Below are 18,811 nucleotides of genomic sequence, written 5' to 3'. Positions count from 1 at the left end.
ATCCTGACCATTACTCATTTCTTCTAAGTTTTGCAATAAATCCTAAAGTGTGAATTAGAACACAAGTTAGTAAAACACCTTGAAGAATGTTCATTTTCAGAAATGGATTTAGGAGACCATTACCTTTAAACATTTTAGTTTTAGTTATGTGTGTATGGGTATGTATGTGCACATTAGTGCAGCTCCCTGAATGTCAGAAGACAGCATCCCATTCCCTAGAGATGGTTACAGGTGTTAGCACAACATAGTGCCGGGAATCTAACTCTGGTCCTCTCTAAGAACAGTATATACTCTTTAACTGCTGAGCTATCTCTCTAGCCCCCAAAAGCAACCACTATTTTTAGAAATGTGATCATTTTTCTTTCCTTTTACATCAAGATCAGCCTATGAGAAGTTTTTGAGGATGGGCCCCAAGAGCCCACCCTAGGGGAAAGATAGGCTTAAGGAAGCACAGGAAGTGGACCTAAGAATGGGATGGGAAATAATGGCAACATTGTGTGGCAATGACAGTTTCAGGACTGACTTCAGTGACTTTAGAAATGTTCTGAAGATGGTGTATACTGACTGTGGACTATATCAGAAGTCTTGATATGCTTTATGTAGACTCTGTGACATGCAGCTATAGCCTTCAAGTTCCTACCCATACTGTAGTAGGAAAACCACCTCTAGACAGCTATAGTACAGGCTGGCTTACTACTTGTCATGCAGAAAAAAGCTCCACATATTTGCGGTTTGAAATACAGACAGATACAACTCAAATCTGTCTGCAATGTAAAATTAAGTCTTAAATGATGTATGTATGGCCTGATTAAACTCCATCATGGACCAATCGCGTGTTTTTCAGTGGAGCTGTGGACATCATCTAAAGAACAGAAAACAAAATTAAATGAAACTTCATCGAGCTAATTTTTCTGAGTTTTGGTTTTTAAAATCTGCCCACCTAGAATACTGCCCATTCAATAATCAAGGTCTAAAAACACCTTTGTCATGAAAAATTCTACATTTGAGGTGTATAAAGAATACTCAATCACACAAAGTGGTCAAGATTTCCTTTTACTCAAGGGAAAAAAAAGAATCACTTCAGAGTCAACCTTCATGTACAAAAGACAAGACCAATCACATTAATCACTGGACACAAAGGGTATTCCAAAGGCCTTTAAAAATGGCAATTAACATCAAAAGGGAAAATTCATTTTAACTCATATTGCATTCATTATCAACACCATACTTAACAAGGTAGTTTATGCTATTGATACAAAACATACAGTATTTACACTTAACTGTACAAAATAATTTAATGTTTACAAAAATATTAGAATGTTTAGTTGACTGACACAGTCTTAAAGTAATTGCTTCTAGAGAAGTATATAGGAAGACCACTGATTCCCATTCATTTCCTTTTTAATAAGTCAAAGAAAGGGTGCTGCAATGCTTCATCCAAGGTAATCCTTTTCGCTGGGTCATACTCCAACATTCTTCGAACCAAGTCAAATAGCTTTTCATGTTCCTCATCGTGACACAGCATAAATTCCTGGGGGGAAATGGTCTTGTTAAATGAAGACATGAGTAAAAAATGTTACTTAATCATTAATCTTTTTTTCCTTTACCTTTAATGGCTTGCAGCGTCTCCTGACATATCTCCCAGCTGAACTATGCTCATCCCAATCTAGCTGATTATGGTGGAAATACTTCCGTTTCCTACAAGAGAAAAGAAATTGAAATTAGTAAAATAAGCAAAGTTCCACTCTCACTAAATGTACAGACACATCTTCCTGTGCATAATTTTTTTAAATACTGGCAACTTCCTTTTTCAACTTCCCTGAGAAATTCTAGCTATCCTAAGTTGTTCACAAATGAGAAAATGCTCACTTTACAAAAGGAGACTTCTGACGGTGAATTCTGATCTCACCCAATCTGGATGGGGATAGGAATCTTTTAACAACTTCCCAGGTGAGCTACAAAACACACTATCCTGTTCAATGACACAGAGATGGCTAGCAACAACAGGAAATTCAATCAAGACTAACAGACTCCAGTAAGAACTGGGCTCTCAGATGTACTGCTTTTTCATCAACTTAGAAAAACATCTACATAAAAATTAGCCTCAGTAACACAATTAAATCACCTTTTCTACAAGAGCGAAAGTTAAAATATTGAATTATTTTTTGGAAATGACCTTTAAAAAAATGCTAAGATTATAGCTCTAAGTTATCACTTGTACAGAATTTCTTATTTCCTTCCAAATCTGCAGTCCTTAGGATGGATGTTATGCTTTCTATAGTCTAAGCAAAGGCCACTGAATGCATCTTAAGACAAACCTTGTCTTTTGGATCATGTGTGCTGGGATGGGTCCTAATATCCGCTCCATCATTGCCAGGTGCTCCTTACTATCATGAGTCTAAAAAAATTCAGGAAAAAGGAATTTAGCACTTTCCACTTCCTTTTATGCACATAAAAGAGAAAAGTAAAATATATGCTGATTATATTTTAAGGACTAGTCTAAGCTGGGCTAATTCTAGAACTCAGGAGGTAGAAGCAGGCAGATCTCTGAGTTTGAGGCCAGCCTGGTCTACAAAGTGACTTCTAGGATAGCCAGGGCTATACAGCGAAACCCTGTATTAGACTAGACTAAGGCCAGAGAGAGAGATGGCTTAATGGGTAAAAGGTCCTTGTTGCAAGACCAATAACCTGAGTTCAATCCTTGAGACTCACATAGTAAAAGAACTTACTCCTACAAGTTATCTTTCACATGTGTGCACCCCCTCAAGTAAATAAAAATAATAACAAAAAGACTAGATTAGCAGAACTATAACTAGCCACATATACACCAATATAAGTTTGAAAAAGTTCAATAAAACAAAAAAAAGAAAATCCAGAACACATAATATGAACTCTATATGAATTACATGTTAAAGATATCACACATACATTCAAAACAAGTTACAACCTTACTACTAGTAGGAATTCAATCAACAGTGATTTCAGAAGAGTGATATTACATTTTATTGTCAATAACAGCCTATGGTAATTTCTGTATGGAAGCTAAATATAAAGCATGCTTAACATAAAATTCATTATAGGTCATCAAATAAAATGTATTAGATACATACCTGGAAGACTGTGAACCCAAGGTAATACTCAATCAGAATGCAGCCTATGCTCCAAACATCACAAGGCTGAGACCAACCTAAAGCTATCCAAAACAAACAAGCATGTTACTATGGAACAACTTTAAACTGCTGACTCTCCCTTCCCCACATTCGAGTGCTCTTGTGGGAGACCACAACAGCAACCTCAGGGTTCACAGTTTTAGTGCAAGTAGTTCAGGCTGGTCTGGGACTTGGTATTTTCCTCAGTCTTACAAGTGGTAGAATTATAGGTGGGTACCACCACACCTGGCCGCGATTTAGTCACTTTTGTTCACTCTACAATGCTCACTACTGGAAAACTTACATAGCAACACAGACACTAGAATTTGAGCTCTGATAAAAGCATACACCTCAATATGCTTTCCCTCAGATGACTACTCAATGAATCACTTCTCATCCTATGGTACTTCATCTCACTCGCTTTTCTCACCCCTTCCCAATGTTACCTGACTGCTAGCATCTAGGGCAACTGCCTTCTCCCTACTGTAGCATCTAACTACATCTTCCTCTCTCATCTGCTGTCACCACGGGAACATCACCCACACCCACACATGGTATTCTAGTCCCCCAGACTCCAGATTCTTTTTCCAGTAACTCCCAACTTCAGACCTGTATCAACAACAACACCTGATCTGTCCTGTTTACAAGCCCCCCAATCCTATCAGTGACTTCTAAGTTTTGAGATGTAATACATACTCCCTGAGTTCCAAAATCCTCCCTTTAACTTCCATCTTCCTCCTATAATGGCTAACACAGAGACTCTTGCTTAAGTCTCTTTCTCCTGCTCCTTATCTATCATGTCTAAGTCAGCCAACCAAGCCCTGGGCATCTGTACCAGAGCCTTACTTTGGCAATAAGAGTAGAAATGGGTGATTACATAATCTCACAATCACAAGACTAGGATACCCTTACCCGATGTACGCACTGTTATGATCACTTGAGGTTCACAAATCAGCACTTAGAATACCTTTCACAATCACCGTCACAGAGGAGAAACACACAATACTCATTTCTGTATCCTGCTAACATAATTTTAGTTAACCATGACCTTCAACAATTAGAGTATAAGGAAGCCTGGTGTGTACTAACCCAAAATGACCTCTGGAGCTCTGTAGTGCCGTGTGGACACCAATGTACTATGATGTTCATCATCATATGTTGCACTTCCAAAGTCAACAACTTTGATATCTGTGTTTTTCAATGTGCGCTCATCTCGTTTCTAAAGACACAGATAAGTAAAGATGAAACTCAATAAAGACATAAAATATTCTACAGCACTACTCAAAAGGCTTGCAAATGAATCCTCCCTCCTTTGCCCTTCCCTATTCTCTCTTCCCAACTGGGATATACAAATATCCTGTTCCTACTCCACTTGTGGGTGAATATCAGAGTGAAATTCCTCATTTAAGGATCATCAAGCTAAATTAATTTTAAAGACAACACCCAAATTAAAACAAGTCTTTAACTCACCATTTTAGAATTGTACTTGACTACATAGTCAGACTTCACAAATAAAATATTTTCAGGTTTTAGATCCGTATGAGTTAATTTATTATGATGTAAAACTATAAAGAAAATAGAAAACCATCATTAGTCTCAGATTTTAACTGGTGCTAGGATATGGGGGTCAAAAGGGATTTCAGCTTTACCTGTAACCTGCAAGTGTTCACATGCTGATTAGATAATAAATACAATAAAATATACCATGTATTCACGAATACTTACAATTTATAGACTGGCAGATCTGATAAGCCATTTGTCTTATGTGATCAATTTGAAATGGCAGAAAGCTATTTTCTTTAATAAAATCATAGGTACTAAGTCCCAGCAGCTCAAACACAATACAAACATGACCATGATGATCAAACCATTCTAGCATCTGGACACATCGGCTAAAAGAGATGAAAATAATAATTAAGTGCCTAGAAGTGAGCAGCTCATACAGTATGACACTTTGTGGTTGAATGTATACTTACAAGACACTGTTGGGGTCTGTACTGTTCAAGTGCTCCAGTACTTGGATTTCAGATCGAGCTGCCTCCCGGTAACGGCCTACATTTTTCACAATTTTCACTGCTACATGTAAGCCATCCCTTAAAAACAAAAGATGATGATGCTAAACATACAAGTGGTGGAATAACTCCATACCTTGAGAAAAGCACATTCCTTTTTTGTTTTGTTTTTGAGACCAGATTTCACTATTATGTAGCTCAACTGAATTTAAACTCATTATGTATCCCAGACTGACACTGAACTTGTAATACTCCTACCTCAGCCTCCTAAAATACAATTGTAATTACATGTTTCCCATTTTATTGTTCTAAATCTTCCAGAGCACATTACTACTAGGTTCCAGAATATTTTTCCAAACAAAGCAATCACTCACATAATATTTAGGAATTTTAACATTTGTTTTTAAAAATTTACATTTACCTATACTTTACAAAAAAAAAATTGAAAGCAAAACACACACACACAAAGAGTATGTGGCTGTTCAAAGCATTTGTTTATTTGCCAGGCTGGATCTACTCTGTGCTAAAGAGAAAGCACAGGTGCGAGTACTGAACAATGGGGCTCACTTCTACATGCCTCATCTAATGAATGACCAAGGCAGATGAGTATTAAGACATCCTCACAAGAGATGAAACCCCAACTACTCATACAATAAAACAGCAATTTATACAGTGATATAGAACTGAGCCCTGAAAAGATAGCTGTGAGTCTGTCAAACTAGGAGAAAAACCAAACAGCTGGGTAAAGACCCTATCTACAAGCTATTAAAGGCCCCACCCATCATCCAAGCAGACTCATTCACGAAAAGTGTGTAGAAATAGCTACATCAAGAGTGGTAGGTTTTGGGGCTGGAGAGATGGCTCAGCGGTTAAGAGCACTGACTGTTCTTCCAGAGGTCCTGAGTTCAATTCCCGGCAACCACATGGTGGCTCACAACCACCTTGAATGAGATCTGGTGCCCTCTGCTGGCATGCAGGCAGAAGACTGTATACATAATAAATAAATAAAATCTTTTTTTAAAAAAAATAAAGAGTGGTAGGCTTTGGGTTGGGGCATTTCCATGCATAATTCTTTTTTTTTAAGAGATTTATTTATCAATTATGTACACAGTGTTCTGCCTGTATGTATGTCTGCAGGCCAGAAGAGGGTGCCAGATCTCATAACGGATGGTTGTGAGCCACCATGTGGTTACTGGTGATTGAACTCAGAACCTCTGGAAGAACAATCAGTGCTCTGAACCTCTGAGCCATCTCCCCAGCACCCCCCCCAAACACACAAATAATTCTTAAACAGTATGAACATTATTTTGAGAAAATCATGGTCAATTGGATGGAAGGAAATTTAGGGTTAAAACATTTGACTAGTGACAGCAGACCTTGCCCACCATGTGAGTCAAGCACTTTACCACTAAGCCACACACCAAGCCCAACAATAAAACATTCCCAAGTATGAATTCAAGTAGCACATGGCAGTGGTGGCACACACCTTTAATCTCTGTACTCCAGAGGCAGACACAGGTGGATCTCTTTGAGTTTGAGGTCAGCCTGGCCTAAAAACAATCCAAACAAACAACAAAAACAAAACAAGCAAACAAAAAGAATCCCTACTGATCTACACAGTAATCTGGAAAATTATACCCTTCCCAACTATTTCTGATGAACAAATTCAGATGTCATTTTAGAAAGGTGTTGCTTCACTAAATTACTTTAAATTCACTTACAAAAAAAGTGGTAAAACCACAGAACAGAGGTTCTTAAGGGACAAGGTGCATGCAATGAGATAGGTCAGTATATCCCACCAGAGAATGTATTTATTCTATAGGTCAACAGAATTTCCTTGTAGTTCAAGAAATGTGTTTTAATATGTAAATTTGGATGTACTCTATTTACTCTGAAATTCAAAAGCAGCTGAATCCTACAAGAATTTGAGCACTCCTTTAATTACAGAGTAACCTTCATCTGAGACAGACTAACATTGTACACAACAAAATTAATATTCATGGCACATAAATTATATTGAGTTCCAGAAATTCTGTTTAATACCTCTCAGGAAAACTTGTAGCAAATACTTTAAAATACATTTCATCAGAATGCTCAAAAAGAAAAAGAAAACTTACATGCCATGGTCAATGCACTCTACAACTTTGCCAAAGGCCCCTTCACCTAAAGTGTCCACGATTTCATCTAAAGTAAGGGAGAGAAAGAGAGGTCTAAGTACCCAAGTACAATTATCCAGTTGTTCAAACAATGAATGCTTAAGTGTGTCATATTTCCAAATGATCTCTAGCAAAGCATAACTAAGGTTTCATCGCTCAAGTTATTGTATTTTCAGCTGCTACAAAGCAATTAGATAGAGCTATCTGTCTTGCTCTAATCTCAATCTCCACTGATTATTTTGGAATTTTAAGAATAGAAATATTTAAATTCTACAGAAAAGAAGAAATACAAAACAAACAAACCCACAAAAAATAAAACAAAAAAGCAATGAAGAGTCTTTAGCCCCCCGCTGACAAACTATTCTTTAAAAGATTATTCTGTCTGCAAAGTTTAAAAAGTGTTGAAAAATATTCTATACATCTTGCTCTTAGAACGTCTCCACTTTGACAGATCAGGTGACCCTCCTCATCATCCTCTATACTCCTGGATCTTTTCCTTCGGTGGCTCTTCTGGAACGGCAAGTGGGCAGCACCAAGATCGTCCAGCCAATCAATATATCAGAGTGAATTCAGGGCAGAATACGCAATTCATTCAGCGGGGAGATATTCAGGCATTCAGATAAGCACCAGGCCACGAACAGTTGGCAGGAGCAATTTCAAATTCAGTCCCCAGAAATTCACAGGGCACAGTTTATGTTACAGAAGAAAAACATGGCAAGGAACAGATTTTCAGATAAGATACTTAAAGTGGCAATAGAAAAAAACAACACAATTGTCTCTTTAAAATACTGATTTAATTGAAGTCTGAAGTTTTAAAGAATGCAATGTCAAGATTTACTATTTTCTGCTATAACCATATGCTGTGAGTTGAGTTGTCTAGTTTGTCAGAAAAATGTCAAGATTGGTTGAAATTGTTCTCTTTTAGCAACATTTAAAAATGGACATCATAATAAGAGGGGAAGTAAAGGCTAATTTCAATCTTCAATCTAATAAATGCTAGTTGTAACAGAAAAAACTTCGGGAGGGAAATGATATCTCAAAATTTACAAATTAAAGACGTCTAAAAAACTTCGGGAGGGAAATGGTATCTCAAAATTTACAAATTAAAGACGTCTGGCTTTCTCAATACATTTCCCATTCAGCACCCAGGTTCACAACTTCAGCAAAATTAACTGCAGACAATAATGTTGTGTTGTACTAGAAGCTAGACTACACACTAGTAAGCAATCGCTAAGCACCCCAACAATGTGACCTGCCTGAGTTGTTTCCAATAAACAGTAAAGCAGTTTCTTTAAAAAAAAAAAAAAAAAGTTTACATTCAAAGAAAACTATGGGTGCCTCATTTTTTTAAATATACTGTACAACCACAAAATAAGATGCTTTTTACTATTAAAACCAACAAATTCATGATCTGGTTTGCAGAATGAGTAAGTGTGGGCAAGTGAAGACTAGCTAATAATACACAGGTGTCAGTTATGAGTATGTGTTCACTTCCTTTAAGGATTCAAGTATATGAATATAAATTATAGCATATCCAAATAGTATTAAAAAAACTTTTTCAGAAACTTATCATTCTTTTAGAGCCTTACAAACAAGAATCCATTCAAAATAAAAACAAATCACTCATACCGAATGTGACTGATGACTTGCACAGTGTCTATTACGCTTCCTTTTAGGGCTGCTCCTCCTGCTTCGGACTGAGGATTTACTGCAGTGGATCCGGTAACTGCTTTCAATGTCTCTATGGTAATGTCTTGGAACATATCCTTCGCAGTAGTCATTTCTGTACTCATCAATGTATCTCCGGTCCCGATAATCTCTTCCATTCAAGCATCTTGCTTCTAAATAGTGACTGTAAACACATTCAAGGATCTCAAGTTATTCTCTTCATTCTGAAATAATGTGGTTCAAACAAAATTCTTAAGAATTCTTGGTTTAAATAGCTAACACAATAAAAGGAAAAATTCAAGTCGATGAGATTAGATTTATACTTATCTCAGATAACTTAATAACTTTAACCAAATAGTTCCATATTTTCCCATATACACTTGCTACAGCCAGGCATGCTGGTATATGCCTGTAATCCCAACACTTGGAAGGTGAGGGCAGGAGGATCAAGAATTCAAGGTAATCCTGAGTGAGGTACATTGCAAGTTTGAAGCCAGCCTGGGCCACATGAAACATCTCCAAAAAAAAAAAAAAAAAGAAAGAAAGAAAGAAAAAAAAAAAAACCCACAAAACAAAACAACACCCCACACAAAAAACCCCACACATTAGAAAACTGCTGTCAACAATTCATACCAAGGAACAGAGCTTTAATTACAAAATACTTAAAATCAAATGTTCCTTTACCTTGTGAAAAGTCAAGATCAAACCTGCAAACCTGTTCTGAAATGCACTGATCTTACAACATCTGAAACTAGCTTCCTTTCCCGCTCTCGCTCTCTCAGAGACACACATTTAGAGAAAGGCAAAAGAGGATTCCTTTCCCCTTTAATGTAAGTGCATTTTGATATCCCTGACAGACTTCTTCCATAATGTGTATCACAGATACAGGAGCCTTAAATGTATTTTCAGTCCTTTTATTTACTAACTCAATTAAGACCCCTAAAGGATATGCCATTGTTGCAGAGTACACTAGTGGCAAAAACTAAGATATTTCAAACATGTCACCTATTCTAACTCCTCTCTTTTCTATGTCTAAGCTTTCTATTACTCCTGTTTGACAATCAGACACCAGAACTTCTGAGGCCTGCCTAATGTGCCAAGTACACCTAAAATTGACCCTCCTAACCAAAAGGGTCCAGGACTGTGGACATCCTTCCATTCTATTTGCCTTTGCATTTCCTGTATTTTTTGTTGTAAGCCTAGCCTTTTAATGGCTGAGCCATCTCTCCAGTTTGACTTTGCATTTCTAATTTCCTGTGACTCTTGGAAAATACCCAAGAAATAGAAAAGAAAACAGCATTTTCTAGTGCCACAGTGCTTCTACAGATCCCTTTGAGAACCTGATGGGATAGGTTGTAGACCCTTTCCCCCAAGAAATGTGCAAATGCATAAACAAAACTTGGCAAGAACTTCATGGAGGTCATGGACCTCAGGAAGTCAATGGGTCCCAGTTAAGTGTCCTGATCTGATGGAAAGAAAAGGACAGATTCAATTGGCCCAGTTTCCCATCCCCCCTCTACCTGGGATGAGTGTCCTCTTCAACAGAGTGCGAAGCTTCAAGAGGGATGCACATGGAGCACTGAGGGAGAGAGGGGACACCTGCCCAGTCAGACAAATCAGCTAAATAATCCTGACAAGCAATGGAGTGACAGATGTTGCTGAGGCTGCCCCCCTCAACCCCTTTACACTCCCCCAGGATATGCTGTCATTTTCTTCCCAAGTGCTGGTTTAAGCAGAAATAAAGAGAAACATCCCTAGGACAACTGCTCAACAGACCTGGCATCTAATTCAGGCTAGGCTTTCTTATGGCCTAGCATCATTCTCAAGTTCTTCCTAACCTCTGGAAAAACAACTCAGGCTATTAGGATAAAACTCTGGACCTGAGTCAATTGGTCTAAAACAGAGATCTAGATGAAACACAACAAACTAGATGTCATACTTCTAAGGGCATCCTATTTAATTTTATAAATTATCACACCCACCTCCACACATTCAAAGTCTACCTTAAAAAACTACACTGATAATCTTTAACTGGAATACTATGTGAAACTGGCCCTGCTGACACTCCAAAACAATCTACTAATGATTAAAAAAAAAAATGGGGGTGGTGATGTACTATCATGAACAGAGCTAACATGAGAAGGACCTTTCCCGTTTATGACAACCAAAGACCAAAGGTTAAAGTCTACAGAATTATACAAGCTGTGGACAGGGCAGACAGAATAACAGGTCTGATTTTTTAAAAAATATCCACTGAATGCTCAGTGAATATTTCATTGTAGCTTTTCAAAACAGCCCAAACTGTTGAGTGCACTGACATTTGTTTTTATTTCCACAAAGGTCCTGTGGGAGATAAAATAAAGCATATAAGGCAAAGTCTCTCCCCAATAAATGAACAATTTAAGATTACTCACACACAAAAATAGAAAAATCAAAATAGACAAATGCAAAAAAAAAAAAAAAACTGTTGAAAAGGTGCTAATGATCGCTTAGACTCAGGGAAAGCAAAGATTTCAATCTCATTAAATGATTAGGGAAGAATTCATGACAAAGACAAAAGCAGATAAGCATCTTAAAGGAAAGCCAGGATTTGGACAAAATGGACAGTAGGAAAAATTCCAGGAAAACAGCATAGTGCCATCTTACACAGACAGCACCACCAGTCAGAGGCTTAGAATGCATGTATCTACACTTTACTCTGCAGAGAGCAAGTAGATGATTGCATCAAGAGCCAATTTTTACCCAGGAGAATATGTCACCAGAAGCCCACACACATCAAACTGAAGGTGTTTGTGAAAGGACAGTCTACTAGCACTGAATATAGAATTTATGAATGAGGACCCAGGTCACACTGAGTCTGAATCTTAGTCTGTATACCTCCTAGGTGATTTCTAGTCATATGAAGTTAAAGGCTTAAAACTTGGCATTCTGTGTTATGGGAAGACACTGAATGATTCTGGATTTACTATATAAAGGTTATTTACAGCTATGTTGGTCTTCCCAGAATTGAGGCAGAATAGATTAATTAAGGCCCCTGAAAGAGACCAACTCACAGGCTTTTGCCAAAAGATAAATCAAGAAAAGAGCTTTATAATGCTTATAACAAAGGGCTCAAATGATACACAATAAAGTCTTGTAAAACAGTAAGAAACATACAATAATAGAAAACAATTGATGCAAAAAATTCTCCATGAAACTGAACAAATTCACTAGAAATTTAGAAATTCAGATTAAGAAAACAATTTTAAAAAGACAAAACTAGAGACAGCACGAAGAAGCATGTTATAAGCTTTCTAGAAAAAGAAATGAGAATATGCAACAAGAACCTTGTGAGACTTCATACCCTTTAACTTGCAAATGCCTCTTCTTAGAATCTATTTTCCCAGGCAAAGATTTGTACACAAAGATCCTTTAGGAACAGACAGTGAGAAGTAATTCAATCAAGTCACAGGCAATGGTTTCCATCCTGCTGCTCCTTTCTTTATGCTTTGCTGCTTCTTCAATTTCTCAGTTATTTTATTAAAATATTTATAAAATGTTTAGCTTTCAAAAAGATTTTTTTACAATTAATGAGTATTTTGGAATAGGATGAATAACCACCATCAAATTGTTCTGGTGTCAATGTCAAAGATGGCAGTGCTGGCTTAGAGGCTAATTAAACTGACTTGGTTTTTATAGTTAATTATGGACACAAATCACTCAAATCAACCTTTAGACATATATAATGCATAGTAGCACTATGAATAAATACTTGTAAGATGGTAAGCTTTAAAAAGTATTTTGTACACATTAATAATGGGGTACAAACAATTTGTATTGTGTACTGTTCATTAATAAGGTCTGGTCATTGAATCTTGCCATAAACCATACCCCTTACATAACTGTTTGATAAAGCATGATTATTGTATAAGAACTACAAACAAGCTCTTTGGCAGAACAACTCTGTTTAGCACGGAGAAGGAAAAAAAAATTACATACTGTTTTTTAAAGTAACCCCAGCTGGCTAATTTAGAAAGCAATCTGGTAAACAGCCCCAATGGAACATCTGTACAAACAAGGAGAAAACATAGAACCAACAAAACAAATGAGAAAGGGAAATTAATGGAAGGCAGAGTGAAAGAAACTACTCATCTAGCCTTTCTTTACTATCAAGATTCTTTTAATTCTATATAAATGTACTGCCTCCACACTTTATATTGCAAAATAAACAAGATTTCCATAATATTTTACTGAGGCTCTATCCTAAATTAGCAGAGAATGCCCATGGAAAGGAACAGTTCTCAAAATAAAGCAAGTTTCTAAAAATCTCAGACATACCCATTGATTTTCTTCTATAAACATAACCTGTAGAACACTAGTGTCTAATCCCCAAAGCACTTTAATGTTCTCAAATAGCATTATGTTGCCTTTCTCACCTGGATTAACCACCCTCTACGATACCTCAATTGTGAAACACTTTTTTGCACACCCAAATATACATACCATCTTCCTATACAAGTTAAAAACACTCATTGGGTAGCATTATTATTCAACTTTGTACATGTTGCTGGATATATTCTTTTGCCTTCCCTCCCCTTTTTTGATGGAGATGTTTCTAAGGATTTTAGGACATCACTCATAGTAGGCACCAGGTGTTCTAGCATTGAACTACATCCCCGGAGCCCTTATTTTTTTTATTCACTTGCTGAGCAACTATCTATCTCCTACCATTCCCAGTCAGACATATGAGAAACTATTCTATTCACAGCTATAGTCTCAGCACTATAGAAGCTAACTACAATGGCTCTCTGTTTAACTGGTTTTTTTTGAATGGATAAACATGTTGCCTGAATTCTGAATTTAATAAAAGCTATAAGCAATTGACAAATTGTTAAAACTGTTAGAACTTAAAATACAAGTCATTTACCAATCAGAATCTTTAAACTGATGATGTGGTTTACAATGCCTGTTCTCTTGTGTACTACTGTGCGATCTCCTCTTCCGCTTGTGGCTTCCACTGTAGCTTTCATGGCCCCAGCTTTCTCTGCTATCCCAATCAGGACAGTGAGTTCGTTTGGAATGCCGCATCTGTTAACCAGGAGTGGGGAAAAGGGTAAGTTTGAAAGCTAAAGATGGTTGTATAATTATACAGAGGGTCACACAGGCTCTTAAAATCTTTTTAGGTACATTTCCCTAAGCTCAGAACACAATACCACTGCCATGAGAGATGATTTATGAATGGAACTGACCTAATACTAAATGATGAACAAATGATGAGCTTTTAATACACTTTCTTTTACTTAGTAAAACAAATCCTTTATAGTGTTTGCCTTCAGAGATACTCATTCATTTTGTTTTTTGAGACAGGGTTTCTCAGTGTAGCCCTGGCTGTCCTGGAATTCACTCTATAGAATAGGCTGACCCCAAACTCAAAAGAGATCTGCTTGCCTCTGACACCCAAGTGCTGGTATTATAGATATGCATCAGTGTACCTGGCCAGCCATTAAATTTTTTTAAAGGGGCCAATTAAAATTGCTCAAGGGCTGGAGAGATTACTCAGCCACTAATGTGTACACTGTCCAAATATGAGGACCAGAGTTCATATCACTCACATCCATATAAAAAGCCAGACACCATAGCATAGAACTGCTACTCCAGACCTGGAGGTGGGGGTGGGGGTGGGGCATATGGATCCCTGAAACACAATGGCTACCCAGTCTTAATTGGCAAGCTACAGGTTCAACAAGACCATGCCTCAAAAATAGTTCTAGAGTCATGGACATACCCACGCTGACGTCTGGCCCATACAAGAATCAGAATGTACATATGCACCCCTGACACACAAAATAGCAGTAGAAACTTAGACAAAGCATTTAGGCAGAAACTGATTCTTTCTTGTTACCTTCTATTTATACAGATTTTTTAATTAGGTCACTCTTATGTTAACAATTTTACCAACTGAGCCACAATCCCAGCCTCTGAATTTGAGTTTTAAAAGTCTAGACTGAAATGAATGCACACAGATTTAAATACAGGAATAGCACCCACGCTATAGTTAGGGCTAATCCACCCCAATAGTATCACAAATGTCCTTCAGCCTGGCAAAGTATAATACAAATAATTAAGAGAGAAGCAAGGAAGTGACTGGTTTAAAGGTAAAGAGCCTTTCATTAATGAGGTTTCTCTCAAACTCTGTAGAGTTCCTTTCTCTAAATGCCAGACTTAGACCAATCCTTAAACTGAGACATGGCTAGTGACATCAGATAATGTATATACAATGTCCAGACCTCATCTACAACTTCCTATATGCAATCTGGATTTCTCCCAGGGCCAGTATCTACCATTTACCCCTTTGTGTGTGAAAGATACATGCCAGTGTTAACGAGGGGGCCAATAGACAACTTGCCATAGTTAGATCTCTCCATTCATCATGTGGGTCTCAGAGATCAAAGGTCACTTAACTGCCTTGCTCTCCAAAGCAGTTTTTTAAAGGATTAATTTTATTTGGGAGCTCCCCCGCCCACATGCATACAATTACCTATGGAAGCCACAAGAGGGCACAAGATTCCCTAAAATTGTAGTCAAAGCTCAGGTCCTTTACAAGAGCAGTACACTCTTAACCTCTGAGCAGTCTCTGCAGTTCCAGTTAAATCTAATTCTGAACTATGCTAAGCAGGGTTTATTTAAATGGTTTGTGTATGTGTGTGTGTGTGGGGGGGGCAACTTAGCAAAGAAGCTGCATAAGGCCCAAATGGCGGGAAACCAATTTAAAGTCTTCAGCTTGTCTAAATGACTGAAAATTATGCTAACAAACTTTCCAGGCTTGGAAAGAAGGCAGTTTCAATTTTTCCTTCAAAGTGTTCCTAAGAAAGGGTGTGTATCACACCATAGGGTGTGAGTGATATCAATATTCTTTTTTTGTCCTGACTACTGAGGATGTAATGTGGGGAGAGGGAGTTCCTAATTACTAGGCAAGGGCTCTTCTGTATCCCCTGCCCAAATAACCAGTAAATTCCATTTTCTTTCTTCTAGTTCTGTGCCTGCCAGATATCTTTCTGATAATGTGGCTTCTCTTTTAGCTCAGTTAAAAAAGAGACAGCATGGATTAAGACACACACACACTCCTAAATTCTTGCTAGGTGTCTCAGTAAAAGTAAGGCAAGCATTCATTCCCTTTGATATAATCATTTCAATATGGCAAAGTAAAATAAACAAAACTACAAGTTTACTTGAGACAAAGCCAAAACTCAAACTTTCTTCAGAAGCACTCATCTTTCTATTTCTACTGGCACTCTGCTGATCCATTCCTTCTATTATCAAAACTATCTCAACTACATTTATGTTTTGGTCTGATTAAGCTTTTTATTCTCCATTTCTTTGGGAACTGAATCCTGAATCTCAAGTCAAACTAAGTACTGCCCTCAGGCCCTGGTCACCAGGCGCTCTTAAGTAACAGCAGGCATATTTGTAGCTTCTGATGACTCATCATTGACTGTCCGTTTTGAGGGTTTCACAAGACATGTGCTTGCTTTAGTTCCTCCTCCCCCTTCTATTTCACACTGCTTCAATCACTTTACCTCTCTCCAGACAGAATTCTCAAGTTATTAAGTTATAATCCTCAAATTACAATATGCAAATATTAAAATGAAAAGGAACCCCATGAGCTATATTCCTCTAGTTAGATCCACTACTTAAAATCCAGCAGTTGGTCCCACTCCCAAACACTCCCGCTGAACACCACCCACCCCTACTTGGATCCCCAGCAAGGTTCAGAAATAATATACTGAGGTGTGGAGGGAGGCACATGCCACTCTGGGGGCAGAGGCAGGCGAAGCACGGAGGAGACACTGGGTTCGATGACAGCCTGGTTAGCAGAGAAAGACCTTGTCTGAAACCAACACAGAAATATTTACGTAGAAGACAAAGTAAAGGATTTCTGGGTTCATATATGACTAAAGTTCCTTCTCATACACGGGAAGGAAAGCTACCTCAAAATATTACACAATCTCTAATACTTAAACCCCACATGCTAGAATTCTTGGTATCTTTCAATAAAACAACACAATGGAACCAATATGCATATATCCATACTAGAAATGCCATTCTCCATCACCTTTTAAAAAACCATATGGTATCCACGCTAAGCACCCGGATTAAAACCATCAAGGTCTAAGTTTCTAGTCTCTCAGAGGGCTGCATTTTTAAGTGGGGAACAAGAGGCCCTCCGGTGCTTGTTCAAAGTTGGGTTAAACAGCGAAAGCTGTAACAGAAGACGGGTCCATGGGGTTTGGGAGGGTTGACTACTTCAGGGATGGGGATGTCACAATGTTCGTTCTCTGCAATCTTGATATGGGGAGGGGTGGGTTAAAAACAAACAAACAAACAAAAAACCACAAAAAAAAAAACAAGCTGGGCGTGGTGACGCACGCCTTTAATCCCATGGTTCTGGAGGCAGAGGCAGGAGGATCTCTGGAGTCCCGGGGCAACCTGATTGATCTACACGGGGGTTGTGAGGGAGACCTCTTCGGGGAGGAAAAAAAATAAAACCAAACCCCGTCTGCCACAAAGGACGAACCTTCCTTTCCAAGTGTGTTCCTCGAAGCTGGAGGTGAACTCCAGCCACCTGGATCGCCGCAGTGCCTGCCCCACCTCCCCCGGGCAGCTGGCCAGGGCCTTTGGCGCAGGCAAACAGGGCGAATGTCGGACTCTGGGAAAACCTCCAGCTCCGCGAACTGCCAAGGCCGCCAAGAGGAATGAGCAGGGGTACGGGGGACTCGACTGCCGACGACACGAGCGTCAGGGACGTGCCCCGCCTAGGTCTCCCCACGGGCTCCCACAGAGGCCCTGGCAGAGGTGAATGAGGCCAGAGCTGCCGGCCAGCACCGTCAGGCGAACCCGGGCGGGACCTGCGCGCCGGACTCGAGCCGCGAAACCGCAGCAGCTCGGGTCTTGTCGCCGCCGGCTGGCTGAGCGGCGCCCCGCCAAGACATCCCCGGGCGCCGAGGCCCAAAGCCCGTTATTTCCTCAGACACCTAGCTCCGCGAGGCCCTGTCCGTCTCACCTCCGCAAAAGCAAAAGGCCTTCTGGCCAAGAAATGTCGCCAAACCGCCGTCGTCTCTCTACAGCCGCTGCGACAAACACCGACAAAATGGCGACGGCACCGTCACCCCACAACCTCCTCAGGTGGATCTAGCGCCACCTACGCCAAGCAAGCGCGCATGCGTCACGGAGCCTCGGGCCCGCCCACAGTCCCCCAAGGGGGCGGGGTCTGTGACGTCATGGGCGAGGCGTAATCGTCCACACCGCGGCTGCGCGGCGCGGGCGACACCTGTAGACCCAGGTTCTGTCGAGCTGTCAAATTGAGGTTCTTCCTGTGCTTAGGTGAACCTGGGGGACCGCCCTGAGTCTGTGGCGCGTGCCAGCCTCTTCTAGTTTTGCTGGGAATGGCCGCCCTTCATCCTCAAGTGAGACACACATGGGACGCGGTCTGTTCGTCACCACACAGCCTTCCCTGGACTTCAGCCCCAGGCAGAGCCACCAGAGCACAGAGTCCCCCAGAGGCTCTGTGCCAGGTCCAGGCTGAAGCCAGGGCAGCTCAGTGACCAGAATATGTTGTCACCTGGCACATCTGCTCTAAACTGGGTTTAGAGGAGTTTATCTGAATATGTCTCTGAAAACGAGTGTAGGAGGTGCTTACCCTTGTTTCGTGCCTCAGCCTGCAAAACAGAAGGAATGGGGAAGTTTCTCCTGAGACTTTAAAAAAAAATTATTTAACTTTATATGCACTGGTGTGCAGGTATCAGAACCCCTGGAACTGGAGCTGCAGACAGTTGTGAACCGCCATGTG

General features: G+C 39.5%; 1 protein-coding gene across 5 annotated transcripts; it reads right to left on the bottom strand.

Annotated features, from left to right (window-relative positions):
• Window positions 1-1,037: 1,037 nt before the first annotated feature.
• Clk4 (CDC like kinase 4) lies at window positions 1,038-18,173 on the bottom strand. Of its 5 annotated transcripts, XM_035447740.1 has the most exons (14): window positions 18,026-18,173; window positions 13,892-14,052; window positions 12,964-13,030; window positions 8,947-9,169; window positions 7,737-7,827; window positions 7,279-7,345; window positions 5,126-5,242; window positions 4,875-5,041; window positions 4,620-4,714; window positions 4,239-4,368; window positions 3,111-3,193; window positions 2,319-2,398; window positions 1,608-1,698; window positions 1,038-1,531 (listed from the first exon to the last, which is right to left on the bottom strand). In XM_035447740.1, the coding sequence occupies exons 2-14, from the start codon at window positions 13,992-13,994 to the stop codon at window positions 1,391-1,393; spliced, it is 1,455 nt and encodes a 484-aa protein (XP_035303631.1). In that variant the 5' UTR covers window positions 13,995-14,052; window positions 18,026-18,173; the 3' UTR covers window positions 1,038-1,390. The 5 variants fall into 5 exon arrangements, with proteins under 5 accessions (XP_035303631.1, XP_027283411.1, XP_027283413.1 ...); XM_027427610.2 differs by lacking the exon at window positions 12,964-13,030; XM_027427612.2 differs by lacking the exons at window positions 12,964-13,030; window positions 18,026-18,173 and adding an exon at window positions 10,506-10,564 and having other exon boundaries at window positions 13,892-14,031.
• Between the last annotated feature and the right edge of the window lie 638 nt (window positions 18,174-18,811).

The sequence above is a fragment of the Cricetulus griseus genome, chromosome 7 (assembly GCF_003668045.3).
Source record: "Cricetulus griseus strain 17A/GY chromosome 7, alternate assembly CriGri-PICRH-1.0, whole genome shotgun sequence".
Taxonomy (NCBI): Eukaryota; Metazoa; Chordata; class Mammalia; order Rodentia; family Cricetidae; genus Cricetulus; species Cricetulus griseus.
Note: the sequence above shows the minus strand (reverse complement) of the source record. Positions and strands in the feature narration are given on the sequence as shown.

Coding starts and splice junctions, on each gene's coding strand:
- Clk4 (XM_035447740.1), bottom strand. CDS start 13,994: ATGAAAGCTACAGTGGAAGCCACAAGCGGAAGAGGAGATCGCACAGTA. Junction 7,828..8,946: donor CAAGTCATCAGTCACATTCG/GTATGAGTGATT, acceptor TTGCCGTTCCAG/AAGAGCCACCGAAGGAAAAG. Junction 5,243..7,278: donor GAGTGCATTGACCATGGCAT/GTAAGTTTTCTT, acceptor TTTGTTTTTAAG/GGATGGCTTACATGTAGCAG.